Source organism: Lampris incognitus, chromosome 12 (genome assembly GCF_029633865.1).
Source record: "Lampris incognitus isolate fLamInc1 chromosome 12, fLamInc1.hap2, whole genome shotgun sequence".
NCBI classification, from domain to species: Eukaryota; Metazoa; Chordata; class Actinopteri; order Lampriformes; family Lampridae; genus Lampris; species Lampris incognitus.
This window is the reverse complement of record NC_079222.1, coordinates 11,292,911-11,318,582: the sequence shown is the minus strand read 5'-3', so window position 1 is coordinate 11,318,582 and position 25,672 is coordinate 11,292,911. Positions and strand designations below refer to the sequence as shown.

The window sequence follows — 25,672 nt, the reverse complement described above, 5'->3', positions numbered from 1 at the left end:
CACACACACACACATTCACACCTAGGGACAATTTAGTACGGCCGATTCACCTGACCTGCATTTCTTTGGACTGTGGGAGGAAACCGGAACACCCGGAGGAAACCCACACAGGCACAGGGAGAACATGAAAACGCCACACAGCGCATGACCTGGGGCCCCTAAATATTATAAGTATTTATATGTTATGTTTACATCAGCTTTGTTATATTCATTGTGGAGTTGTGTGTTTGTATTTTCAAAGGCAGGCCTATTAATATTTCACCCAATGTATGTTTGAACCCACAAATCAGGTGCATTCCTGCTGAAAAAATATGTTTCAGAGGGAATTTATTTTCCTATAAATAGTGTGATCTTGCATCAAACACTACCGTTTCACCATGGACAATAAAGCAACAGTCACAATCATCGCTATCCATGCACGGACACAATGCCGCCGGAGAGGGGAACTAAAGTGCTAATATAGGAACTAAAGTTTAAGAAAACTTTTCGCAGTGAAAGAATATAAGAGGAACACATCTGCCCTCTCACTGGTCATCGTTCAAAGCTGTCACTGCTCATTTGCATAAAGTTGAATTTTGCTCAACTTTTTTTTGGCGCCAGGCAACTCACTGCACCATGTCGCTCAAGTGAAGCCCAGCCACCACTGGATATGAATGACTTCCGGCCGCCTTTTCACTTGTTGTTGCTGCCGGTGCGAGCACAGGGGTAGATCGAGCAGCGACAGTGTCAAAACATTATGTATTCGGGTATGAGTGTTGAAATAAACGAGTAGTCGATCGCACTTCGCAAGTCAGAAAATCATTCACTGCCGGTCTCAGCACAGGTGAACTGGAGGAGGACTGGATGAACCAAAAATAATGACCTCTGTCTTGATTTCTATCATATAATAAAGCTGGGTAAACTGTTTATGCTTACTACTGAAGTATTGAAGAACATTGAAATCAATAATTTTATGGAACTAAAATATGTATTTAATATTATAGAATATTATAGGACTCTTCACCCCTGACAAGCACCAGTCTACACAAAATGGTTGGCTGGTATTAACATTTTCCCCCCATACCAGCTGTGAGCTTCCTGATGCTTCACCCTTTTCCTCCCCAATTGTACTTGGCCAATTACCCCACTCTTCCGAGCTGTCCTCGTTGCTGCTCCACCCCCCTCTGCCGATCCAGAGAGGGCTGAAGACAGCCACATGCCTGCTCCATACATGTGGCGTCGCCATCCGCTTCTTTTCACCTGACAGTGAGGAGTTCACCAGGGGGAAATAGCGCGTGGGAGGATCACGCTATTGCCCCCAGTTTCCCCTCCCCCCCTGAACAGGCGCCCCGATCGTCAAGAGGAGGCGCTTGTGCAGCGACCAGGTCACATACCCATATCCGGCTCCCCATCAGCAGACACGGCCAATTGTGTCTGTAGGGACGTCCGACCAAGCCGGAGGTAACATGGGGATTTGAACCGGTGATCGCCATGTTGGTAGGCAACGGAATAGACCACTACACTACCTGGATGCCGGAGCTTCCTGTTTTTGAAAAAGAGATATATCACAGTTTTTGAAAGCTTACACAATTGCCTTTTGAACCGTAGTGAGGCCTAGCAAAAAAAAAAATTCAGCAATATGGCAAGTTTCTTTCTGTGTCTGTATAGATTCATATCAGTCATCCAGAAATTCACCACATCAAAACATAGAAAGGACAAACACTGGACTGTCCATAGATTTTAAAATGTTTCACTGCTCATCTGATTAGCTTCTTTACTTCTGATGTCATTTGCCGAAATTCAGCTTTTATTTCAGCAGATGCCACTGGTGCCTTGGGTGAATGAGAACATAAGTGAGGTAATCAGTTCAAAAGGTGGCCAAAACTCTTACTTATTTGATGACACACTCGAAAGGCGCCAAAAAGAAAAGGCACCCTTTGTAAAGATGCCCTCATCAACATCCTCAATCGCCAAGGGGTGTGGCTTCTCCTCAAAACAAAAGCCGTATTTCCCCAAATGACGTCAGGACAGAAGAAGACAGCCAGATGAGCAGCAAAATGTTTCCTCAGTGACAGTCCAGTGTTTGTCCTTACTTGTTCTGACACTTTGTCTAAGACTTTGAAAGATGCCCAGCAACATTTAAATGAGGTCTGAGGGTAAAAAAAAACTAAATCTGGCATCCGGGTAGCATAGCAGTCTATTCCGTTGCCTACCAACACAGGGATCGCCGGTTCAAATCCCTGTGTTACCGCTGGCTTAGTCAGGCATCCTACAGATGCAAGCCGGATGTGGGTATGTGTCTTGGTCACCGCACTAGCGCCTCCTCTGGTCGGTCCGGGCACCTGTTCGGGGGGCGAGGGGGAACTGGGGGAAAAGCGTGATTCTCCCACATGCTACGCCCCCCCCTGGTGAAAGTCCTCACTGTCAGGTGAAAAGAAGCGGCTGGCGACTCCACCTGTATCAGAGGAGGTATGTGGTAGTGTGCAGCCCTGCCTGGATGGGCAGAGGGCGTGGAGCAGCGACCGGGACGGCTCGGAAGAGTGGGGTAATTGAACAGGTACAATTAAAGAGAAAAAGGGGGAAAATAAAATTTTTTTTTAAATAAAAGTAAATTTATCCTTTAACCAAGAACATTATTACTTTTCTATGGACACTAAAAGTACTTTCACTATGCTGACCTCGTCCTAGTGTTTTATATATAAAACTGTAAATGACAACTGCTTTTCTTGGCAGAATCAATTGTCCGTATCCTGTTTTACTGAAAACCAAAGAAAACATTCTGAAGCTTTTGAGTGTTTTGAAACTTTTTGTGTCTCAAATTGACGATAAAATTTTTGACATGAATAGATGCTACTGTTGGAAACCCAGCCCTAGGACACACTATCAAAAAGAGATACGCCCAGACGCCCAGATTAACTACCTTGGCCTCCAGACGTAGACGATCAATGGTATTCTCTGCTTCTGCATACTTAGTCAGCAGTCTGTTGTAGTCCTCCTACAGCAAGACAGCGGGGGTGGGGGTGGGGGGGAGATGGAGGAGACAAAGTAAGAGGAAGTGGAGAGATGAGATACGAAAGAGAAAAATGAGAGCGATGAAAAGGGTTGGGCAAGTGGAGAGCAAGGAAAGAAACAATGAGGAGAGAGAGATAGATGAGAGAGGAAGAGAAGGAGGAAGGAGAAGAGAGGGATGTGGAGAAATGTAGGGAAGATATGCGGGGGGCGGGCAGAAGAGGGCATAGAAATGGTAGACCGAAAAAAATAAAACCAATGAGAAAAGCCCCTTTGAATTGCAATGTGCCCAAGGCTTATAGCCCTAAATGGTTCAAAGATTCACTGGGTGGATTTCAAAAACACATACGAGCACACATGTAAGTGAGCCGCAGTGTGCTGCATGAGATCATCCTGGGCTTTGTGTGTTTGCATGCTTGGATTTTCAAGCATGCTAATAAGAAACAAAAATAAAATGCGTTCTTGCACATTTTGAAAGTTGGCCAGAAGAGATGCTACTTTCACTGCGGGGCAACCTCTTTATCTACTGAGCCTGTTGCACTACGGTGTACCGCTTAGGAATGGGTTCTGAAGTCCAGAGAGACTGTTCGGCGGGGGCACGACAGTGACTGTCTTAACTACTGTGCAAGGCATGATGTGAGGAGAGCTCGATTTTGTCGCTCTAATGCGGGCCAAATGGCCCACAGGCGTGCTTGCCGAGCTTAAACTGCATCACAGTCATCGTCGTTTCGATGGCTGCCGAAGATGTACTTTCACAATGGGGAAACAACGCTGGAGAAAAGACACAAATATTCCAATATTCCTGTTAAAAAGACCATCGATTCTGCATCATTTGTAGTAGACCTCTGTGTATCCAGCAAAGGATGAAGTTGTGAAAAAAGCTCTGAGTCACCTGGGTAGGAGCAGGTAAAAGAAGACAGATCAGAGACGAGTGCAGATTATGTGAAAAGGTCATTCTGTAGGGTGAGGTTTATCACTTAGGTGATAAATTGGGTGAATTTACATCACCTAATAGCTATATTATGACTCCCAGCAGGGATTTTTAGGCCTGTGACTCCATCAAAAGAGCATAAAATGTGTTGTTATATTCAAGTCATGCAGTGGGTCGGTACAGAGGACTGGTTGTTTTTGAGCATTTGGCTTAAGGGCTGAAATCCTGGAATATGGAAACATATAAAAGCGAGGGTAAACTCATGACCAAACATAATAAAGGCGCTAGACTGTCCAAGCACAAAGCAGATCATCTCCTCATCCATCATTTGTAGGCCCAAGTTAAATTATATAAGATTTTTTCACCATCTGCAGTCTGGATGACTCTCCTCCCTCAAAACAGAGGACTGGTATGATATTTTGTGATGGCAAAAATCTCCCTCTCCATGACGCTTCAGTAAACTACATTTAAAGAAATTTGGGAGAACTGGAACTTGTATATCTCCCCAAAACATCCTTCTTTTGTTTAAATCTGATTATGTAAGGATGTTTTTGGTACTTTTTCTTTCCTTTTTTTCTATTATCTCAAATGGAAAAACACCCCATGTTCTATTTTTATGCTCTATAATAAAATATAAAAGCAAGGGTAAACTCATGACCAAACATAATAAAGGCGCTGGACTGTCCAAGCACGAAGCAGATAACCTCCTCATTCATCATTTGTAGGCCAAAGTTAAATCATCTAAGATTTTTCACCATGTGTAGCCTGGAGGATTCTCCTCCCTCAACATTTTCAAGTCAAAAAAAAAAACTAACAAAAAAAAAATGCCATAAATCACATTCCCCTTTGGATTACTACTCAGTAGTTTATAGCCTAACTCGTGAGCATACCAAATTTGACAGAGACATGGCTGAAGCATTGGTTGGATGACTCAAGTATACGGCACAAACCTTTTTGGAACAAGTTTATAATAAAGTAAGGATTCAACCGAGAAGCAGAATGAGAGAATTTTGCTATAAAATGACATCAACAAATTTGCACATGCTGAAAAATAATGGAAAATAATGCTTTGTTAGCAATATCCATACTGCTGTTTGGCTGACAGACTCAAAGTCCAACCATATCATATCGACAGGAATCAAGGGGCAAATCTAAATGGTCTCTTTCAGCTTCAACCTAATTTTAGTTCAGCTTAAGCCTGAGGGAACAATGTAAAACTTTAAAAAATGAACTGGTTGGGTAGCAACTCGGGTTTCTTGTACAGGCCGAGCATCTCGGTAGAGGAAGCACAAACATTTGGGGACCGAGCTGTGACACTGTGGCTGTCATTAAACTGGTCAATACAAATAAATCGGAGGATAACAGCAATACAATTTTTGGCAAAAGTAGATATAGGCTACAGCATCCGGGTAGCGTAGCGGTCTATTCCGTTGCCTACCAACACAAGGACCGCCGGTTCGAATCCCCGTGTTACCTCCGGCTGGGTTGGGCGTCCCTACAGACACAATTGGCCGTGCCTGCGGGTGGGAAGCCGGATGTGGGTATGTGTCCGGGTCGCTGCACTAGTGCCTCGTCTGGTCTGTCGGGGCACCTGTTTGGGGGGGGAGAGGGAACTGATCCTCCTCACTGTCAGGTGAAAAGAAGTGGCTAGCCACTCCACATGTATCGGAGGAGGCATGTGGTAGTCTGCAGCCCTCCCTGGATCAGCAGAGGGGGTGGAGCAGCGACCGGGACGGCTCGGAAGAGTGGGCTAATTAGCCAAGTACAATTGGGGAGGAAAAAGAGCGGGGTGGGGGAGTAGATATAGGCTGTCAAATACACACAAGCTAATAAATCTAATCCCTCCATAGCCCGGTTTTGTGTTAAAGCATCCTTAAGTAAACCATCTGCTCAGTGATGTAAGACAGCCTGGATGAGACTGGTTTCAAGCTAAATGAATGGAATGCAAATAAAAATGCACAGCTACTACTGTGTAGTAAAATTACACATGCAGCTTATAATTGAAATTGCTTCTCCACTAATTAACTCAAATCCCAGGCTGCTCTGTCAGTCACAAATTCCCCCAGTTCGTTTCTGGTGTATCATTATGGCATCACAGACTGAGAGGTTTCTGGTAAAGGGAGACAGATCCTAGTGTTTTCCTTTCCAGACCAAACATATACATGCATATAAACGTCATAAGCAGGGTTTTATGGTGGCATTTTTTTCCTAAGAATAACAGCAAATCCAATCCAAAATATTTGCAAAGGCCCCAACCTCGAACACTGAGACGCAAATGTGCGTCTTTTTAGATGTTTAAGATAGCTCTAATTTTCTTCTAAGCAATCCATCTATTATCTAAACCGCTTATCCGAATTTGGGACATGGGGATGCTGGAGCCTATCCCAGCCATCATTGGGCGGCAGGCGGGGAGGCACCCTGGACAGGCTGTCAGTCCATCACAGGGCAGACACATTCATACCTAGGGACAATTTAGTACGGCCGATTCACCTGACCTACATGTCTTTGGACTGTGAGAGGAAACCGGACCCGGAGGAAACCCACGCAGACACGGGGAGAACATGCAAACTCCATACAGAGGATGACCCAGGATGACCCCCAAGGTTGGACTACCTCGGGGTTCGAACCCAGGACATTCTTGTTGTGAGGTGACCGCACTAAACACTGTGTCACTGTGCCGCCCCTTCTAAGCAATCATGCTATTAAAACAGTTGTATGTGAAACCTACCTACGTTGTATAAATCTGTGCAAGGGCAGAAAGACAAGAAAATATTTTCCATGGCTGAAATTCAACAACCTAATGTTATGCTTGTTCTAGGTCTTAGGTAGTCTAATCTAATAGTTAATTACCTGTAGCTGCTCGACCAATGTTGTGGCCTGCTGAGGACTCCTGAACTCATCTGGCACTGTTGAGTTGGGGACACTGGTCTGTGGCCCAGCAGGGTCTGATGGTGGTGAAGGTCCATCAGTGTTACTCAACAGCACCTCTCTCACAATGTCAGCGGGGGATTTAAACACCAAGGGGGGCTCAGCTGAATGATACTTCTTGGAAGAACCTCTGCTCTTGGGGGGCTTGTAGCCACTTTTGGGGAAACGGACTCGAGGCTCTACTTTGGAGAAGTCTGGTGTGCGGTAACTCCGTGTTCCTCTCCTGTCAATGCAATAGCACACCCATTTAGTTAATCATATGAAAACACTACAATCATAAATAATCAAAACAAGTCACAACATAAAGATGGGGTGATATTAGGTGAGTGGATTGTAAGGTTCACCTGGCCTCATTCACTTCAGCATCAAGAGTACCGACTTGGGTCTTGATGGGACTTTCTCTGGGTGTCCTCAGCCCTCTCTCTGGGCTAGAGATCTCATAGTTGGACACTGAGGAGGCCGCCCAGGTTTTGTTGAGAGAACAAGTCTTTGAAGACACGGCTTCAGGAGAGCATTGGCTTAATTTTCTTGGTAATGGAGTGGGCCGCTTGCTTTTATCAACAGTTGACTTTCCAGATTCCTCTTTATGCCTACCTTTCCTGTCCTGATTTGGTGATATTTTTTCAGTGGAGATGGTTGTTGGGGAAGGAGACACTCTGGCTTTTAGGTCCTCCTTCTTGTAATGTGGCCTGTGATTCTTGGAGGCCTGACTCACATGGCTGCTACAGGATTCAGGAAGGCTTTCTGTAAAGTCCGCCTCTGGGAATATCTCTGCCTCAGTTCCTGGATGGTCAGCTAACTCCTTAGATGAAAAGTAGAGGCAGCTGTTAAGACATGAGGCCCTCGTAGAAGAGGGTGACTGGGGGATTGGGTGGGGAAGGTTAGGTGGAGAGCAGGGTGAGAGATTGCGAGGTTTACACACAACCAAATCTGACATTCCATTTTGATCATTTCTCTTGGAAGACACATTAACTTTGAAAGTTGGTAACTCATAACTGGATTCTCCAAAGAAACCGATCTTCGCATCGTCTCCTCTGACAGGGTAGCTTTCAGCCATAATTTGCATAGCTGCAGGCCCTGTTGTGTGATTTTGTTCATTTCTCTTTCTCTTGCTGTGCATCCTTGTTCCATCCTCTTCCTCTCCTATGGTGACTTCCCCTGTGTTACTCAGTTGTTCATCTATCTCAGGAGGAGTCTCGGTGCTCTCCCACTGGACAAGCTGTGTCTGCACCTCCTCTTCTTCCCTCTCCCTCAGGTCCTTATCTTCAATCAATACCTCCAATTTACCTGTGGTGTCATCATCTGCAAAGGGAGAAAAAAAGATAGAACAGAAATTGTAAAAGTGTGTGTGTGTGGGGGGGGGGTAGCAAGTTTAGATTCTGGCAAAGTATTGATATTGTGAAACCTGACAAAACACTAGTCTAATCTAGCTCTAGGTGCCCTGGGCAAGAACTGATTTGTCAAAGGCTGTTCAGAGAGATTTAGTGAAACAGTCTGCTGAAAACAAGTATGAGAGAACACAGATAAAGACTCACAATGTGACAGGGTATGTATGTCCATCCTTGGTAGTGCAGTGTGGGAAAATTTTTCAGAGTACTGCAGTTTACTCAGGCTGCAACTCAGTTCAATTGGTGGCATGAAGAGGTCCTCCGCTGTCCTCGGCTCACTAGGGCCACCGACATACCAGGGTGGGTCACAATCTTCGTCCCCATCACCATAATTTCTCCTGAGTTCCACATCCTCAAGAGCCTCTTTTAGTCCAATGATCCCATTCTCATCCATCTGGCTGTGAAATTCCTTCTCTTTCTCCTTCTTCATCTCTTCATACTCATCCTCCCAGTCTTCTTCAGATGCTATAGGGCTGGTGGGTGAGGTGCCTACTGGGGCAGGGGTCCAGAACAGGACTCCTCCAGTTGTGTGTTTCTTTCTTTTTTCCATTCTTATCTCAGTCTATTTTTCCGTAATTCAGGTCTGTCTTCTGTAATTCCTCGATCCGGGGACAGGAACCTCCCGCATCTTTTTTTGGTGTTTTGGCTCTGCGCTCAGGCCCACTTTCATAGCCATTGCTGAAAAGTTTACAGTTTTCAAGGCATCTAAGTCAATTTGTGCCAGGCTAGAAGAGCAGCCGAGACACAAAGTGAAGAGGTCATCATTCAGTCTTCGTTCCAGGGGAGCAGCACAGTGCTGAGTGGGCCTCCTTTGAAATAGTCCCTAAAACAGAAGAGTGGTAGTAAATTTGGTTGTATTTTGAAACACTAAATCTGCTGGCACAATATATATTTTTGGTGTCAGCAGTAATTTCACAGCTTTAAAAGCAGCCAGATGCTATCCAGGGCTGCAACAGATAATTATTTTCATTATCGATCACTTGTTGTTTCAATTAATGGCTTAGTCAATAAAATTTCTAAAATAATGACATATGCCCATTACAAGCTCCCTGAGCTAAAATTGTGTCTTAAAGCAGTTTACTTAGTCTGAACAGCAACAAAATCCTTAATTATTCATGTTATATGACATGAATTGGAGAGAGGCAAGCAAATCTTGGCATTTGTGAAGCTGTAACAAGCAAATGTTTGGCATTTTTTACTTGACAAGTGTCTGGAAGGATTAATAGGTTACCAAAATTACACGATGGATCGTTTCAGCACTAATGCTATTGCAGGGCAGCACCCAGAGAGATAGTACCTGCCCCTGTAGTCACATTTACCTCAACTGACCAAGGAATGAATCCCTGCTGAGCTTTTATTTGTACCATGACCCTTTTTTTGTCTTTATTTTCTGTTATACTTGTGCAATAGTCCAAAATTAAAACATCAAAATTGAGTGGATGACTTGCAGCCCTTCAATGAGAACGTTATCACAGAATTTGAAAAAGTTGGGATTCTTAAAAATTAACTCAGCTTCTTCCTCTTAGGTTTGTACAGATAAAATTAAGTTGAGCATTGTATGACCATGTTCTGAAAAGTAGATGTGGCTGTTAAACACTGTTAAACAGAAACCATCTCACTTTTGCACTAAGACATTTGTATTCATTCAAAATTAGATTTCATGGAAAAGGTACATTATACAACAGAATCATAACCCTTAACAGCTATTAACGCCAACATTTTTTTATGGTGAGAGAGAGAGACAGGCAGAGAGAGAGAGAGTGATTGAGAGAGAGAGAGAGTGAGACAGTGAGACAGAGAGTGAGAGAGAGACAGAGAGAGTGAGAGTGATTGACAGAGAGAGAGAGTGATTGAGAGAGAGACAGAGTGGTTGAGAGAGAGACACAGAGACACAGCGAGAGAGACAGACAGACAGAGCAAGAGATTGAGAGAGAGAGAGACAGAGAGACAGAGTGAGAGAGAGAGACAGAGAGAGACAGACAGAAAGGGACAGAGAGAGTGAGAGCGATTGAGAGAGACAGAGAGAGAGTGAGACAGAGAGAGACAGAGACAGAGTGAGACAGAGCGAGACAGAGAGAGCGAGAGAGTGAGACAGAGAGAGAGAATGAGCAAATGAGGTGAAGAAGGTTACACAACAATTTGAGAGAAATGTGTGAAATAAAGTGATGCCATATTCTTTGTGTCCCTACTGTTTCAGTGACAGACGTGACAACAAAGCACCTGAACGTTCAAGACAGTTGGGCTGAACCAGTTGTTGCAGCCAAACTCAGATCTGACGGTGGGATCGGGGGAAATGATCAGTCATACCTCCTGATTACACACAGCTGTTCCCCTCCGTAACCATCACCACTAAATAAATAAATATAGAAGGAACAGAATGTCTATGAATTCCTATTGGGGGCTATTTGAAGTAATAATTGCTGTAATAAAACACTGCTTAAACATCAACAAATATCCAAGAAATTGTTTTGGCACTGATCTTATCAATCAAAGCAAAACATTAAAAAACCACAAAAAAACAAAAGCAGCTTTGAATCGACATCAGATGTCATCTGTATTCAGCTATTACACTTTGACAGGGGGAGAAATTTTTCCAGACTTTTTCAAAATTCAAGTAATGAGTTTTGATGGAATTTGTAAGTATTAAAGACCCAACGACTGTAATTAATTCAAATAACAGTGGGGGAGGGGGTGAAATAAATCAATAAGAGATGCTTTTATCAATGTTTCCAAAGAATAGAGATATTTTATGCATGAACGATTTCATCAATCAATCATCAATCAGTCATCAATGCAGCGGTGATCTCCAGAAGTGCGGGCGTGTGTATTTTTTTCAAAACGGAGCTTTGATTAACAGGTTGACAACAAATCAAACAATGGAGGCTAACACTCAAAATGACAAATCAGCCACCATGTCTGGGCTACTCCCATTTTCAGCAAACTAGCTGGCTTTCAGATATATACCTGAGACAAGGTGCTGTCGTAGAAAACTTGACAACATGGCGGGGCAAAAAGCTGCATGGAACAGACTGGCAAAATAAATTAATTAATTAAAGCAATTATCAAAATGCCTATTGAATTTAACCCACTTTTTTTCTTTTTTTGGATTTCCCCCCTTTTTCCCCCCAGTTGTACCCGGCCAATTATCCCACTCTTTCAAGCCATCCCGGTCGCTGCTCCACCCCCTCTGCTGATCCGGGGAGGGCTGCAGACTAACACATGCCTCCTCCAATACATGTGGAGTCGCCAGCTGCTTCTTTTCACCTGACAGTGAGGAGTTTCACCAGGAGGACGTAGCACGTGGGAGGATCACACTATTCCCCCCAGTTCCCCCTACCCCCCGAACAGGCACCCCGACCGACCAGAGGAGGTGCTAGTGCTGCATCCAGAACACATACCCACGTCCGGCTTCCCACCCACAGACACGGCCAACTGTGTCTGTAGGGACGTCCGACCAAGCCGGAGGTAACACGGGGATTCGAACCAGCGGTCCCCGTGTTGGAAGGCAACGGAATAAACCGCCACGCCATCCGGATGCCTGAATTTAACCCATTTTGAAGGTGAAATTGACCTGCTTGTGTTGAGAGAAGATTTTCACTATGCAACTTGTAAAAACAAATACAGTATCTGAAAACTTAGGTTTTGACTTTGCATTACACTCACATTCCCCATAATGTCCCAAAAACCCCAGAAAACTGGAAAAGTATGTTTTTCACTGCAACGGGCTTTACAGCATGTACACAGAAGACCCATAACAAAGGCAGGTAGTTTTGTAATAATGCATTTTCATTTTAACAATAATGATAATAATTACTCTCATCATTATTATCATCATCATTATTATTATTGTTGTTATTGTTATTATCAATAATAAATTCACCTCCACCTAACAGTTTTTATAAGCGGTATGCTGTATATTAACCAAATTTCCTCTTCAAGATGGGTAAAAAATCAGATCTGTTGAATTTGTATTAGGCTATCTATAGGCACAAAAGTGTTCAGCTTTAATAACAGTTTGTTACTTACTCAAAAAAAATTAAACACCTTTTCATTTTATGAAAAAACGTCTTACTCTTAAATTTTTCATTAAAGTGATTTTAACATCATTTCCAGCTACATTACGTACAACAGATGTTACCGGATTGTGTATAAAAATAACTTAAGTTTTTCTATAATGTTCCCTTCCATGCTATCCCCCTAGTAGTTCAAAAAGGACAGAACATTGCCCAATAATTAGAGGAGGTAAGAAATGTGTGTGATAAAAAACTAAGTTGCCTTCTTTCTTCAGGTAAAAATGTTTAATGTAGAGTAGCATATTTAACTCCCCCTTGAGGTACTGCACCGGGGCCTTGTTGTTGAAGTGACACAATCTCAGTTTGTCCTTGCTGCTGATTAACATCTGTTTTTCCCCAACCCACCCCTCACTTTTAATGATATGTATGAGGCACCGTTGTCGAGCATTCATCAACACAGTGTGTGTCCTTCCACTCCACCACTGGTGTAAGCCCTTATCTAAGTCAATATTTTCTTTTTATCAGAGAAACATGCAATAACTGCTGCATGCATGTGTGCATGATGTATGGTGTCTTTACACTGGTAAGACTATGGAGGCTGCACAGGCTAACCGGCCCCTCGGGTCTGTTGACAGCCCGGTTGCTATGGCAACCCCACAACACACAGATAACGCTGTGCCTCTGAGCCCCCACAAACACATTTGACAAATCTAAGACAATCGAAAAAAACAAAAAACATGAAGCCTTGCCCGATCTCTCTAGCGTAATGCAAACTTAATGAGGAACACGACTTCATGTTCACATTCATTCCTCCGTCTGTTATTCTGATAGAGAAATTACAACCTTGCAATGCTGTGATTGCAAACACTCCCAAATACTCTGTGAATAGTGCAGATGGCCATGGAAACTCTAGATAATGGTCACCGCCATATTTGGATACGAAACCGATTGTTGCTTTCAGTCGCTATGCAACTGTATTATTTATAAGGATGCAGTCAGTTGAGACTGAAGAGGTCACTTAGATGAGTGATGAAACATATCTGTCAATAAACATTGTATCCAGATGAACTGATTCAACTCTCTTTGAAGTTACAACACTGGTGGGTGAACATGAATAACTAGGTCTATTCTCTTCTGCCTCTTTTCCACTGTGTGGTACTGGCTCGACTCAACTCAACTCTACTCGCTTTTTTTTCCATTGGGCAAAGTTAGGGATAGTATCTGGTACCAGGTACTTTATTTGGTACCACCTCCGTCGAGGTTCCAAGTGAGCTGAGCCAATACTAAAAAGTGACATGAAAATACCACTATAAATGAATAAATACATTAAAATAAATATAAATATATAGGAATATATGTATATTTATTGATATCTGTTTAAATATAAAGAAAATCTTTTAAAAAACAACTAGTCAACACGCCCACAAATGACCAGCAGGGCTTCGCCGTGAGGGGATACTATCTGCAGTGGAAAACGAAATCCCAAAAAGTAAAGCGAGTAGAGTCGAATAGAGTAGAGTCGAGTTGAGCCAGTACCATGCAGTGGAAAAGGGGCATAAATCAGTTTACAGCTTTAGCAACCACACAAAAGCCAGAGACCTTCAAAACTGAAGCACTGAATAGGAACCTGATTTAAATGAAATGACAAATAAAGTGTTCCTGATCCTTCCTGGTCCTGATCCTGATTTGTTCATCAATAGAGCATATGATGTTTTTTTTTAATTTCATTCACTGCCTGTGTTGTTGTTTTCACCTAACTGATCTTGACAACAAAGTAGCATAACTGATTTTCTCCGACAAATCGTAAATCTATCTCAGGAAAACTGCCCAGGCTGCTTTCCGAAGTCATGCAGTCTTTCTGTCTGTCTCTGAGGGAGCTACCAGAACCCATCCACCCATCTACACATGAAATTATCTATTCATGTTTTTACTGCAATCACCATGTCATGCAGTGTATTTAGAAAACTATGCTCCTGGTATATGTATTCCTCTGACGCACATACACTTCACATGCAAGGACCTACTGCGGGTTGGAGATGCTGGCCCCTTACAGGGATCAAATACAGATGAAGATGATCTGACACACAAGCTAGCTTGTACAGACTGACTCTTACAAAGATGTTGCAGCGGTATCAATGCCACTTTTGACAGACCAGAACAACCCCCAATCCCACAACTCTGTGACAGTGTGGAAAACTGTACGAGACGTTCACATCATATGTCTGCCTTAAACTGCTTCAGGAAAGGCAGACATAGACATTTAACTTTGTACTGGGAAAAATAATGGATTACATTAATAAAGTGCTTTATTTACACACCCAAAGTGCTTCAGTGAATGGGGGAAACTCACATCAACCACCACCAATGTGTAGCACCCAGGTGGGTGCTACACATTTTGCACCAGAACGCTCACCACACATCAGCAACTTTCATATAACTTTCCCTTTTTTTCTCCGCTTCAAGTGTGGGAAGATGGCGGCGTGAAATCACGTTTGCGGCGGCCTCGCCCAGTGCTGTCCATGCAGTGTCTTTGTCCACGTCTAAGTTTGTGTCTTCGTTTGATGGCTGGGAGAGCTGGCGCTGGATCGGCTGCGAGAGCTTGGTCTGCTGTATCCTGTGGGCCCAGGGACCATGGCCCTGCCTGGAGCTGCGCCCGAGGAGGAAACAACGGCAGCAGTCTGACAGGACGCGGAAGCGGGACAGGCTAAGCTAGCTGCTAGCCCATGTAGACCGGCAGTTGAGATAACACTGACAGTGGGCTGTAGGCGGACTCGCCTAGCATTGACTATTCTTGGTGTCGTCGTGTGGAGTGCGGGGAGGTGTGTCGAAAATGTCTGGCTGGGAGAGCTGGCGTTGGATCGGCTGAGGGAGCCTGGTCTGCCGCGTCCAGTGGGCCCAAGGATCACGGCCCTGCCCGGACCTGCGCCCGAAGAGGAAACACTGAGGGGGGTCTGACAGGACGTGGAAGCGGTGCAGGGTAAGCTAACTGCTAGCCCATGCAGACCGGCAGTTCCCACAGTCATCCTGGCTGCCATTCATTCTATTGGACAGTGATTTGTTTATTTACATATTCATTAATTTGGATATACTGTGTGCTAGTTTGTGTAGCCTCCTGAGACCCAGGGGAAAATAATGCTGTTTAATCTCTATTTTTTTTGTACATGAATTAAACTTGATTTTGTTCATATTTTACAACATGTCCACTGTAGTGGACAAATCCCCACATGTGAGGTAATTTTAAAAGCACAGTTGTCCTCCTTAAGGGAAAACAGGACTGAGTACAGTGGTACGTACAGTATGAGAGATATGAGCAAAAACGCTACGTCCACTGTAGTGGACAAAAATGAATTGCTGGGTCTCAAGAGATATACTATGTGTTCTTGTAGTTTCTGGATATTTCTTTGTTTTGGTGTTGCACTGCTGTGGGCTGAGGGGAAACGATATCTATGACAAAGTGTTCCTGATTCCTGATATGACAAGACTGAGAAAGTGAATCAGTACTGGGGTAGTACTCATTAGGAAGAGTGGTCTCCTTGCCTCTTTGCTCCCCCCCCCCCCATCAATATCCCAGATTACCACAAGAAGATTATCGTCTGAATGCTGCGTATGTCCCATCTCGCACACAAGTCTGATACACAAATCCTCCAGGTGGGCTGTTCTTTTTGCAAAGAAATACACGCACGCACACACTTACGCATACATGTACCCACGTACATGCATACTTATGCCCACACAGCCATAGACAGACACGCACAAAAGCTTGTTTTTGTTGCTGTTGTTGGAACGAACAGCCCTCCGACTGTAGGACGAGCAGTGGACTGATGCTATATATCTGGACCCCTATCTGGACCCCTTTCACACGCAAAGCAGGAGTTCCTGCTGAGCCGGGAAGACAGCATGCATTTAAACTAGACTACATGGGAGGAGAGCGTGCAACTCTCCAGAGAAAGACCAACAGATTCTGGAAGAGAGACACAGTCCTCTTCAGTCCCCTTCCGGAACAGATCCACAGACACTTCACACTTTGCCCATTAAATCAATTTGCACACTTGTACTTATTTGTACTTTTACTGTATACAGCAACTGCACATTGTAAGTATGTACCAGGGTGTACCTTCCATATACTCCCTGGATATTTTTTAACTTTTTTTTAAATTTATATAGTATTTTTATTCTCATTTTATTATCATTATTGTCGTTCATTTCTCTTGTTGCACAGTTTTGAAGTTGCCAAAAAAAAATCATTTCACTGCTTTTGTTGCTCGTACATGAAGTACGGGACAAATAAACCTTTGAATCTTGAAAATACACATCAGAAGGGGTTGAAGATCTCATGCTAAACCCTGTCAGGAATCGTAACCTTGAAACAAGAATAGAGCCAGTGACTTGTTCAAGGACCCTTCAACAGGGATAGACCCTGTGGCTATTGCTGGAATCAAACTTGTGAAGCACCAGTGGCAGGATGTCTTCCTAAACACCATGTCTCATGCAGACGTATTTGGGCTTCTCACCCACAGACACGGCCAATTGTGTCTGTAGGGGCGCCCGACCAAGCCGGAGGTAACACGGGGATTCGAACCGTCAATCCCCGTGTTGATAGGCAACAGAATAGACCGCTACGTCACCCGGACACCCTAAAAAGCTTTTATTATACATATTTGATTTGAGTTCACCTTATCATCAGGATATTCTTCTGAAATTTGCCTTGAATCCCAAGATGTACACTATTTCACATAAAAAAACAACACACTGTTGAAACCATGGCCTGGTGGCCTGTCCAGGGTGTCTCCCCGCCTGCCACCCAATGACTGCTGGGATAGGCTCCAGCATCCCCGCGACCCAGAGAGCAGGATACGCGGTTTGGATAATGGATGGATGGACATATTATTACATCATACATAACGAATGAGTGGCTGCAGTGCACCAATTTAACCACCCCTTTTAACACCCAGTACTTGGTCCACACAGGAACCCCGAGTTCTCTGTAGAACCCAAACTCTGACTTAACAGTTCAACAGACTGCGGAACAACAAGAGTCTGTGCAGTCGAGCCGGTGGGACTCTGAATCTTCTGTTTGAAGGGAAGAGCCGATGTTCTTCAAATAAAATATGAGAGGGGTTGGATGTAATAGTACCTGCCAGAGACAACATCCTTCTTGTATACACAGCTTGAAAACCTGACTCGGGAGTTTGACCCATAATCTTGGAGCAGACATGTCACGGTCTGGCCAGTCGAGCTTTAAGCTGAGCGGAGAGACAACTGTGCCACGCACCGACTCCACACTGTGTCCAACAACACCAACAGGATCTGTCTGCTCCAAATGACCTCAGCCTCCTGAGAAAGTAAATGCCTTGCATGCATTACATGACCGATAAGATGGGTCACAAAACGATATGTCCAAAGGTGACCTGATCAACCGGCAACCACACTCCGGCTAATAATGCTAAGAACCCAAATGGTTGGCAAACAAAAAGCCTGAACACATTTTTTTTATTCCTTTTTTTTGGAACAGCACCAATATCTATAACTTTTACTGGCAAGCAAATCTTATATATATATATATATATATATATATATATAAAAAGTTTCTGAATACCCAGACTCTTTCAGGTTTCTCTACGGTAAGAGCAAGGCAAAGAACAAACTCACCTGTTGCTCTGGTCTTGAAACCTGCCCTGGGGGGAACTAAGCAATTTGTCACAGCAGCGATACAGGGGGTATTAAGTTGTCCTAAACCCTTTACAGGGCTTCACGCATTGTAAACAGACAGTGGTCATTAGTATACAACTAATACAGCGAAATAGCCACGCTCCATCACCACAGGAGCGCCACAGACAAGACAGCAGGACCTAATCCTCCGACTGTCAGATGACCTAGTGCTCCGGCTGGGCTTGACAGGTGGGGGTGGGGGTGGGGAATGAGAGTGGGGGCAGCGAAAGACAGAGAAAGAGAGAAGGAGGCAGGTAAAGAAAAAGAGAAAAGGAAAGAAGAAAATATGAATGAGTAAAAGAAGAAGAAGAAGAAAGGGAGCAAGGAGCCGAGCATGCGCAGCTAATCAACATTTCTGCTAGGTTCTCCTTTCACTCCCTGAACAAGCAAAGCTGTCTGAACACGTTAATCTGACCAAAAGGGATATGGTACAATATTTGTAGGCAGACGCTCAGAGAATTCAAAGCGGCCTTCGTTGAGCTAAACCGTACATTGCATGTGGTCTCTGCAGTGGCAGAGCCATGGACGGCCACTAAGGACGGCCTAGTAACCAAGCAGATAATCTTCTTAGGAAACACGAGGATTGCTACAGACACTGATATATCAACGTGGAAAAAGAGTGATGAAGTAATTGTGAAAAAGAGTGATGAAGTAACACTGCATTGTATTTGGTTCGGCCGCCAACCAGGACAGGGAAAGACTACACCGGACAGTTAAGTCTGCGGAGAAAATCACTGGTGCCAACCTGCCCTCCATTCAGGATTTATACACCTCCAGACTCAGGAATCGGGCAGGCAACATCACTGCAGACGCATCACACCCTGGTCACAACCTGTTCCAACTCCACCCCTCTGGCAGCCGCTACAGAGCACTGCACCCCCAAAACAACCGGATATAAAAACAGTTTCTTTCCAGGGGCTGTCATTCAAACTAACACTTAACACTGTCAATAAATCCAACCAGTTTGTATATACTGTTCTGTACATTGTACGTATACTGGTACACTCTGTCATGTCCATCTACCCCAGGCATGTAAGCGACCTGCTAACACCTATTTCAGCATCTCTGATATATTCTCTGCACTTTATCACCTCTTACTTTGCCTGTGTATAGTCAATGCTTGTGTATAATATATCTGAAGAATGTTGTGTTGTCGTGTTGTTATTCTATGTTAAGAACACCGAGAGAGCCACGAAACCGGAAGTCAAATTCCATGAATATGCCAACGTACATGACCAATAAACATAATTATAAATTCTACAAAGGGGATGGGAACTGATGCCCAACCACAAACTGCAAGCTAGTTAATTTTGTCTATGCAGAGAAAGGCATGTGAAGAAAGGCCAGTAACCTATCCCAGGACATGGTTGAGGAAACCAGAGATTTGGGAACAGCTCCACCACTGCTTTCCCCCAAAAGGGGTTGTCGAAAAGCATGAACCCTAACTTTGACACAACAGTGCAGTATTACCTAATCTGAGCCAGACTTGCTCAACAGCAACCTGGCGTTAGCAGGAAACAGTCCAACCAGTCCAGCAAGTCAGCTGAAGGTACTGCACATGCAGCGCCTGGGGGGGCAAAACTCAGGGGTGAGCAAGAGACCAAAATGACAAGAGATAAGAGAGAGACGGGGTGGGAGAAGGGCGCTTTAACCGTCCAAACTGTATCAGCGGTCGGGGTTTCATAGCGCAGCACAGTAAAACTCACCTAAAGCAAGTAAAACTCACCTAAAGCAAGTAAAACTCACCTAAAGCAGAGGGCCGGCTTATCTCGGACCCGGGGACTGGACTGGCACGCTCCGCATCCACCGCCGCAGCGCTCGGTTGCCTTGAGAACGCCGCACACACACCAGAAGAAGAAGAAGACCCCGCTCACGTTAACGGGGCAACAAGGCGCCACACACACAGACCAGCGCCGACATCAAACCCACGTCATCACACGAGCCGTACGCTAGTTTATCCAAATACATCTGTTTGACTCCTGCCTTGATGTTTATCGCCCGCGTCTACGGCTGCTTTACTCGCGGGCTGAACTTCGTGTTGGATGGGCAAAAGTTTAGCCGTTAACCGAAACTGGGTGATATTTGAGGATAAACAAAAGCGTTTGTTTTCGAGAATCCAAACTGCTTGGCAACGGTTTCTTGAGTGACACCAGCCGCCAGTGAACCCGGGTCAGTCTCCATCACACGCGCGTCAAGACTGTGGACGTCTAAACAACCGTTTAAAAAAAAACACATGACGCGTTGCTCAACCTGCGGCGTGTTGGTACCTTCATTAGAAACTCGCAGGCAGGTTGGTCACCCGAGGAAAACACCATGATTAATCCTGTTTTTTCCAGATGCTAATTACGAGTCTTTTCGGAGCTTGGTAGCACTGATTTAGCTGGCGGAAAAGTTGCCTGAAACAAAACAGACCTATTCTGAAAGGTGATTGGTCAGAGCGGCCATGGAGGCGGGACTTGGTTTGGATTGACACTTCTGAACCGAGAGCCCCGCAGAGGCGAAACGATGACTTTCACTTTTAGCAAACGTTTCAAAGCTGCCGGTAAATCTTGCTCACAAAGGAAACGGGTTGCAGAGAAAAAAGGTCCAACTACTTTCCCCCCTTACAAGAGCAACTATCCACACGAGGGGGAGCGTTCACTTGTTTATTTTTCCAGGGCTTTGTCCGGAGACTTTTCTCGATTGGATTACGCTAGGGGGCGTTATTAGATTACGTATAACAACGAACTGTGTGGCGAACGGCAAGAGTAAAAACCGCGTTCCGCTTTGTTCTTTAGTTCACTTTCTTCTTCTATTCTTCATTTATCAACAGACCCGCCCAGTCCAATTTAGCGCTCTGACCAAAGGCAGGGAGGGACACGCTCCGGACGGGTGCCATCACAGGGCTCAACCCAGTCTTTTCACATGCCAATCACAGCCGCAAGCAATGTAGACTGTCAAATTCACTCAACACTATTCTATTCTATTCTATTCTATTCTATTTTCAGCAGTTTATCGTTGTATCCAATTTTCAAATAATTTACCTTTGCTTCTGGTAAAAGTGGAGGGGGGGGAGACAGAGGGAGAGAGAGAGAGAGAGAGAGAGAGAGAGAGAGATTGAAGAATTGAGAGAAACTGGCCCTAAGGCAGATATCTATTAGTCTTCCAGTGTCTCAGAATAACTCTAAGACCATCTATACTGATCAACATTTCCTCAAACAGAGGCACAATATGTTGCCAGTTGAAAATGATCAACAAAAGCCAAATTAATCTAGTCTGCAACTGAATACAGAGTACACAACCGCAGCCTATGTAGCTCCGGTACTGACCCAAAACATGGTGTGTGTACACACCTGGTGAGCACAGCCTCTTAGTGCATCATACGACCACAGGCAGATTTAGATGGCCAGGGAGGACAGTCTACTGTATAGTGTAACGTGCATGGATAAGTAGACACGTTGTTCCTTGACTAACGGGTCGGACCCTTAAGTCGACTGGTTAACGTTGTCGCTTGCGGAGCGGGAGATACGGGTTCGCGTCCCGGCTGTGGCGGTCCCGGACTGCCCCCCGAATTCGCTACAATACTAACTACACTCGCTATTACCACGAGAAAATAGAAAATACATAAGAACCGGTTCTTTTCTGGCATCAAAAACCAAATTTAAACCCCCCAAAATTCATTTCAAGAGGGAATAAACCAACCCCTGCACTGTTCCACTGCGCATGGAAACAACTTACCATTAATTTAGCTGAAACTGATGGACAGACATCAATCTAATTATAGTGACTCATATATCATCAATAATGAATAGTGTAACGTGCATGGGTAAGAAGACACGCTGGCCACTGGCTCGCGGGCCTGACCCTTTAGTCTAGCGGTTAGCGATGTCTCCCGCGGTGCGGGCGATACGGGCTCGCTTCCCGGCCGCGGCAGTTTCTGTGGTTGCGTTGTCCCCCGAATTCGCTACAATATGTAGATTCTGATCTTATCTCGTTTGTTTTTCCAACTAAAGAACAGTGTTGTTGGATTTCAGTGATGACGTGCTGTGTTCCCCGTTATTTAAAGTTTGGGTTATTGTTTTTGTTGCTGCTGCCGTTTACGTGCTTTGCCTGTAATAAGAAAACGCAAGTAATAAAACTCAACTGCATTGAGAGAGATGCTGTGTGGCGGAGAGGAGGTGGGATGCTGTATCTCATGTGGAAAGAGAAATGAAATCGGGGGACAGGACACTGTAGTGGTGGAAGGACTCGTCTTTTTCCTGCAGAAATGGGAGAAGCCGTCGGAATCTCTGGGGGGTAAATATAATGTGGACTTAAGTGGGTCCTACCTGTGGACAACTGGTTGAATTGGGAACGCTGGGGATGAACCAGATCCATGTATACAATATTTATTTAATTTCACTATAATGTCTCGCTTATGTAAGCGCTGTGCCTCGTTTTTCCTTAATTGCCCCCCCCCCCCGTTCTCTTATGGACCAGTCCTGTAACATTACGTTTCGTGCATCTGTACTTAATTTTTATTTTTTGAATGTTTCCCCCTTTTTTTCTCCCCAGTTGTACCCGGCCCAATTACCCCACTCTCCCGAGCCGTCCCGGTGTCGCTGCTCCACCCCCTCTGCCGATCCGGGGAGGGCTGCAGACTACCACGTGCCTCCTCCGATACACGTGGAGTCGCCAGCCGCTTCTTTTCACTGTGAGGAGTTTCACCGGGGGGACGTAGCGCCTGAGTTCCCCCTCCACCCGAACAGGCGCCCCGAGCGACCAGAGGAGGTGCTAGAGCAGCGACCAGGACGCATACCCACATCCGGTTTCCCACCCGCAGACACGGCCAATTGTGTCTTTAGGGGCCGCCCGACCAAGCCGGAGGGTTGATACCATGATCAAAACTTAATAAGTAAAGGTTGTCCGGGTGGCGTGGCGGTCTATTGCGTTGCCTTCGAGCACCGGGGTCGCCGGTTCGAATCCGCATGTAAACTTAATTCCCGTAAAACTTAAGTTTTAACCATGGTATTGTAGCGAATTTGGGGGGCAGCCCGGGAACCGCCATAGCCGGGACGCGAACCCGTGCCTTCCACTGCGCAAGCGACAACGTTAACCAGTCGACTAAAGGGTTCAAAGCGTTAGTCCAGGACCAACGTGTCTACTGTGCATTGTAATCTTTCACCGACTGGCCTGTGTGTGTGCAGAGCCTTCGGAATAACGGTAACAGACAGCCTGCCAGGGGTTTTTGTGCAGTCATCTTTATTGGAAAATTAAACACACTTTCTGTATAAATAGCATGTCAGTGTACAACACTTCTCATTAAAATGTGCAGGAAGCAGGCAAAAAAACAAAGACTTAATGACAGGCAAACAAAAGGCAAAAACGAATAGTCGAAGAACAGCGCGGGGAAGAGAAGAACACCAGCGAAATCACCTCGCGCAGCTCATCACCAGGGAGGCACGCTCAGTGAAATCACCTCGTGCAGCTCATCACCAGGGAGGCACGCTCAGTGAAACAGAAATAAACGTGAATGATGATCAATACATGCTCAACAGGTAGCATGAGCTGGAACTGTTTAACCCTCGGGGGGCAGGGAAGAAACGCGCGTGTGTATGTGTGCGTGGGGGGGGGGTGAGCGTGCGTGCGCGTGCGTTGGGGATTAGGGTTAGGGTTGTGTGTGTGTGTGTGTGTGTGTGTGTGTGTGTGTGTGTGGTTAGGGTTGGGTGTGTGGGGGGCATCGCTCCTTGCTGTAGTAATAGCAGTGAGTCAATGTTATGTGCCATGTGTGGCGTGTGAGCCGAGGCCAACACCTCTCTGTCTTGTCGTCTGATTAACGAGGTTGTCACCGGACGCCATCGACACCCTTCATCACCGCTCCTCCTGGACGCCTTTTTAATACCGGGTCAGAGAGAAGACGGAGCCGCTATGACACCTGTCAGCCAGGCAGCCTCGTTCATGACTTGGCCCACAATCTGTTCTGAGCCCCGTAATCACCTGGTGGAGACTGATGATTAGATAGGTGGCGCCTTTCAGCTTTGGGCCTCAGACGGGTGGACTCCTACTCCTGCTCCTACTGACCGGGACAACAATGCTCTCTTTTAATGCTGCAGTCAACACGGGGACGTCTGGAGGCTCCTGCCCTCTCTGGGGCAGATGTGAAATAAAACTCCCACCTGAGGGGGAACGACACGGTCAGCCAGGAGCAGGGAGTGTTTTTCACCGTCTCACTTGGACACTCTTATAAAGTCGTTGGCTCTTGGAGGCATTAAACCTGTGACTTTCTGCTTACAGGTGGTCCCTCTAACTGTAAGACCACCCGGACACTAACGTACTGCAGCTCGGTTGGTGTGATTGTCAAAACAAACAATATGAAGAAATTACTCTGTCATCGCTTTCCACATAGTAGCTTTGTGCAAGGTACCGATGTCTCTCTCTCTCTGTCTGTCTGTCTGTCTGTCTCTTCTCGCTCTCCCTCTCTGCCTGTCTCTGTATCATTCACTCTGTCTCTCTCTGTCTGTCTCTTCTCGCTCTCCCTTTCTGTCTGTCTCTCTCTCTGCGTCAACCAATCTCTGTCTGTCTGTCTCTTCTCGCTCTCTCTCTCTGTCTGCCTGTCTGTCTCTTCTCGCTCTCTCTCTCTGTCTCATTCACTCTGTCTCTCTCTGTCTCTCTTCTCACTCTCTCTCTCTCTCTCTGTCTGTCTGTCTCTTCTCGCTCTCCCTCTGTCTGTCTCTCTCTCTGCGTCAATCAATCTCTGTCTGTCTGTCTCTTCCCGCTCTCTCTCTCTGTCTGTCTGTCTCTTCCCGCTCTCTCTCTCTGTCTCATTCACTCTGTCTCTCTCTGTCTCTTCTCACTCTGTCTCTCTCTCTCTGTCTGTCTGTCTCTCTCTCTCTGTCTGTCTGTCTGTCTCTCTCTCCATGGCTTTCTCTCTGTGTGAGTGTGCACATGTGCGCCCCAGCTGCAGCATCATTTCCATCAGCAAGTGTGCTTCTCCGTGTTCACCAGCGTTCGACTCCCTCGTCTGGCAGCAGGACAACAGACAGACAGACGGTGTCGGCTGACGCCTGCTCTGCCCTCCCGCTCGCTGCTCTCCTCCCACTCTCCCCCTCCGCAGGGGTGCGTCATGTGTGGCGGGTAAAGACACCTGACTCACAACCGACGTGTCCGTCTCTGGTGCCGCGGGATTCCTCCAGACTGGCTTGATTAATGGCGGGAGAACATGTTCAGGCTGCCATTAGTCACTCCGTTCCCTGTCCTTTCTTTCCCTTTCTACCTTTGTCACTTCCTATTCCTCTCTGTCTCCTGCTCTCACACTCACTCACTCACTCACTCACACTCACACTCACTCACTCACACTCACGTGCACATACACACACACATATGAGAACGCGCGCGCACACACGTGCACATACACACAAATATGTGCCCACATACACGTGCACATACACACATGTGCACACACACACACACACACACACACATATGAGAACACGCGCGCACACACGTGCACATACACACACATGTGCACACACACACACACACACACACACACACACACACCCTCTTTACACAAGGTATTGTGTGCATCACGTGCAGACCACATTCCCTCCAAATCCAATTAGGGGCAGCACTCAGAAAGCCTCCGTGATTATCTCTGGCAGACAGGAAACGAGGAAGAGAAAGGAGACAACGTGAAAGAGGAAGACAGTAAGTGAGAGGGTGAAAGAGAGACAGACAGACCAAGTTCATGGACACAC

The 25,672-nt window shown here is 45.5% G+C and overlaps 1 protein-coding gene across 1 annotated transcript in view; it reads right to left on the bottom strand.

Annotated features, from left to right (window-relative positions):
* Positions 1-8,785, bottom strand: part of akna (AT-hook transcription factor) — a 36,726-nt gene extending 27,941 nt beyond the window's left edge. Inside the window, exons 1-4 of the mRNA XM_056291201.1 lie at positions 8,455-8,785; positions 7,396-8,149; positions 6,770-7,070; positions 2,900-2,974 (exon numbers count right to left, since the gene is read on the bottom strand). Of these exons, the coding sequence (XP_056147176.1) occupies positions 2,900-2,974; positions 6,770-7,070; positions 7,396-8,149; positions 8,455-8,785 (1,461 nt within the window). The remainder of the gene's footprint in view (positions 1-2,899; positions 2,975-6,769; positions 7,071-7,395; positions 8,150-8,454) is intronic.
* Between the last annotated feature and the right edge of the window lie 16,887 nt (positions 8,786-25,672).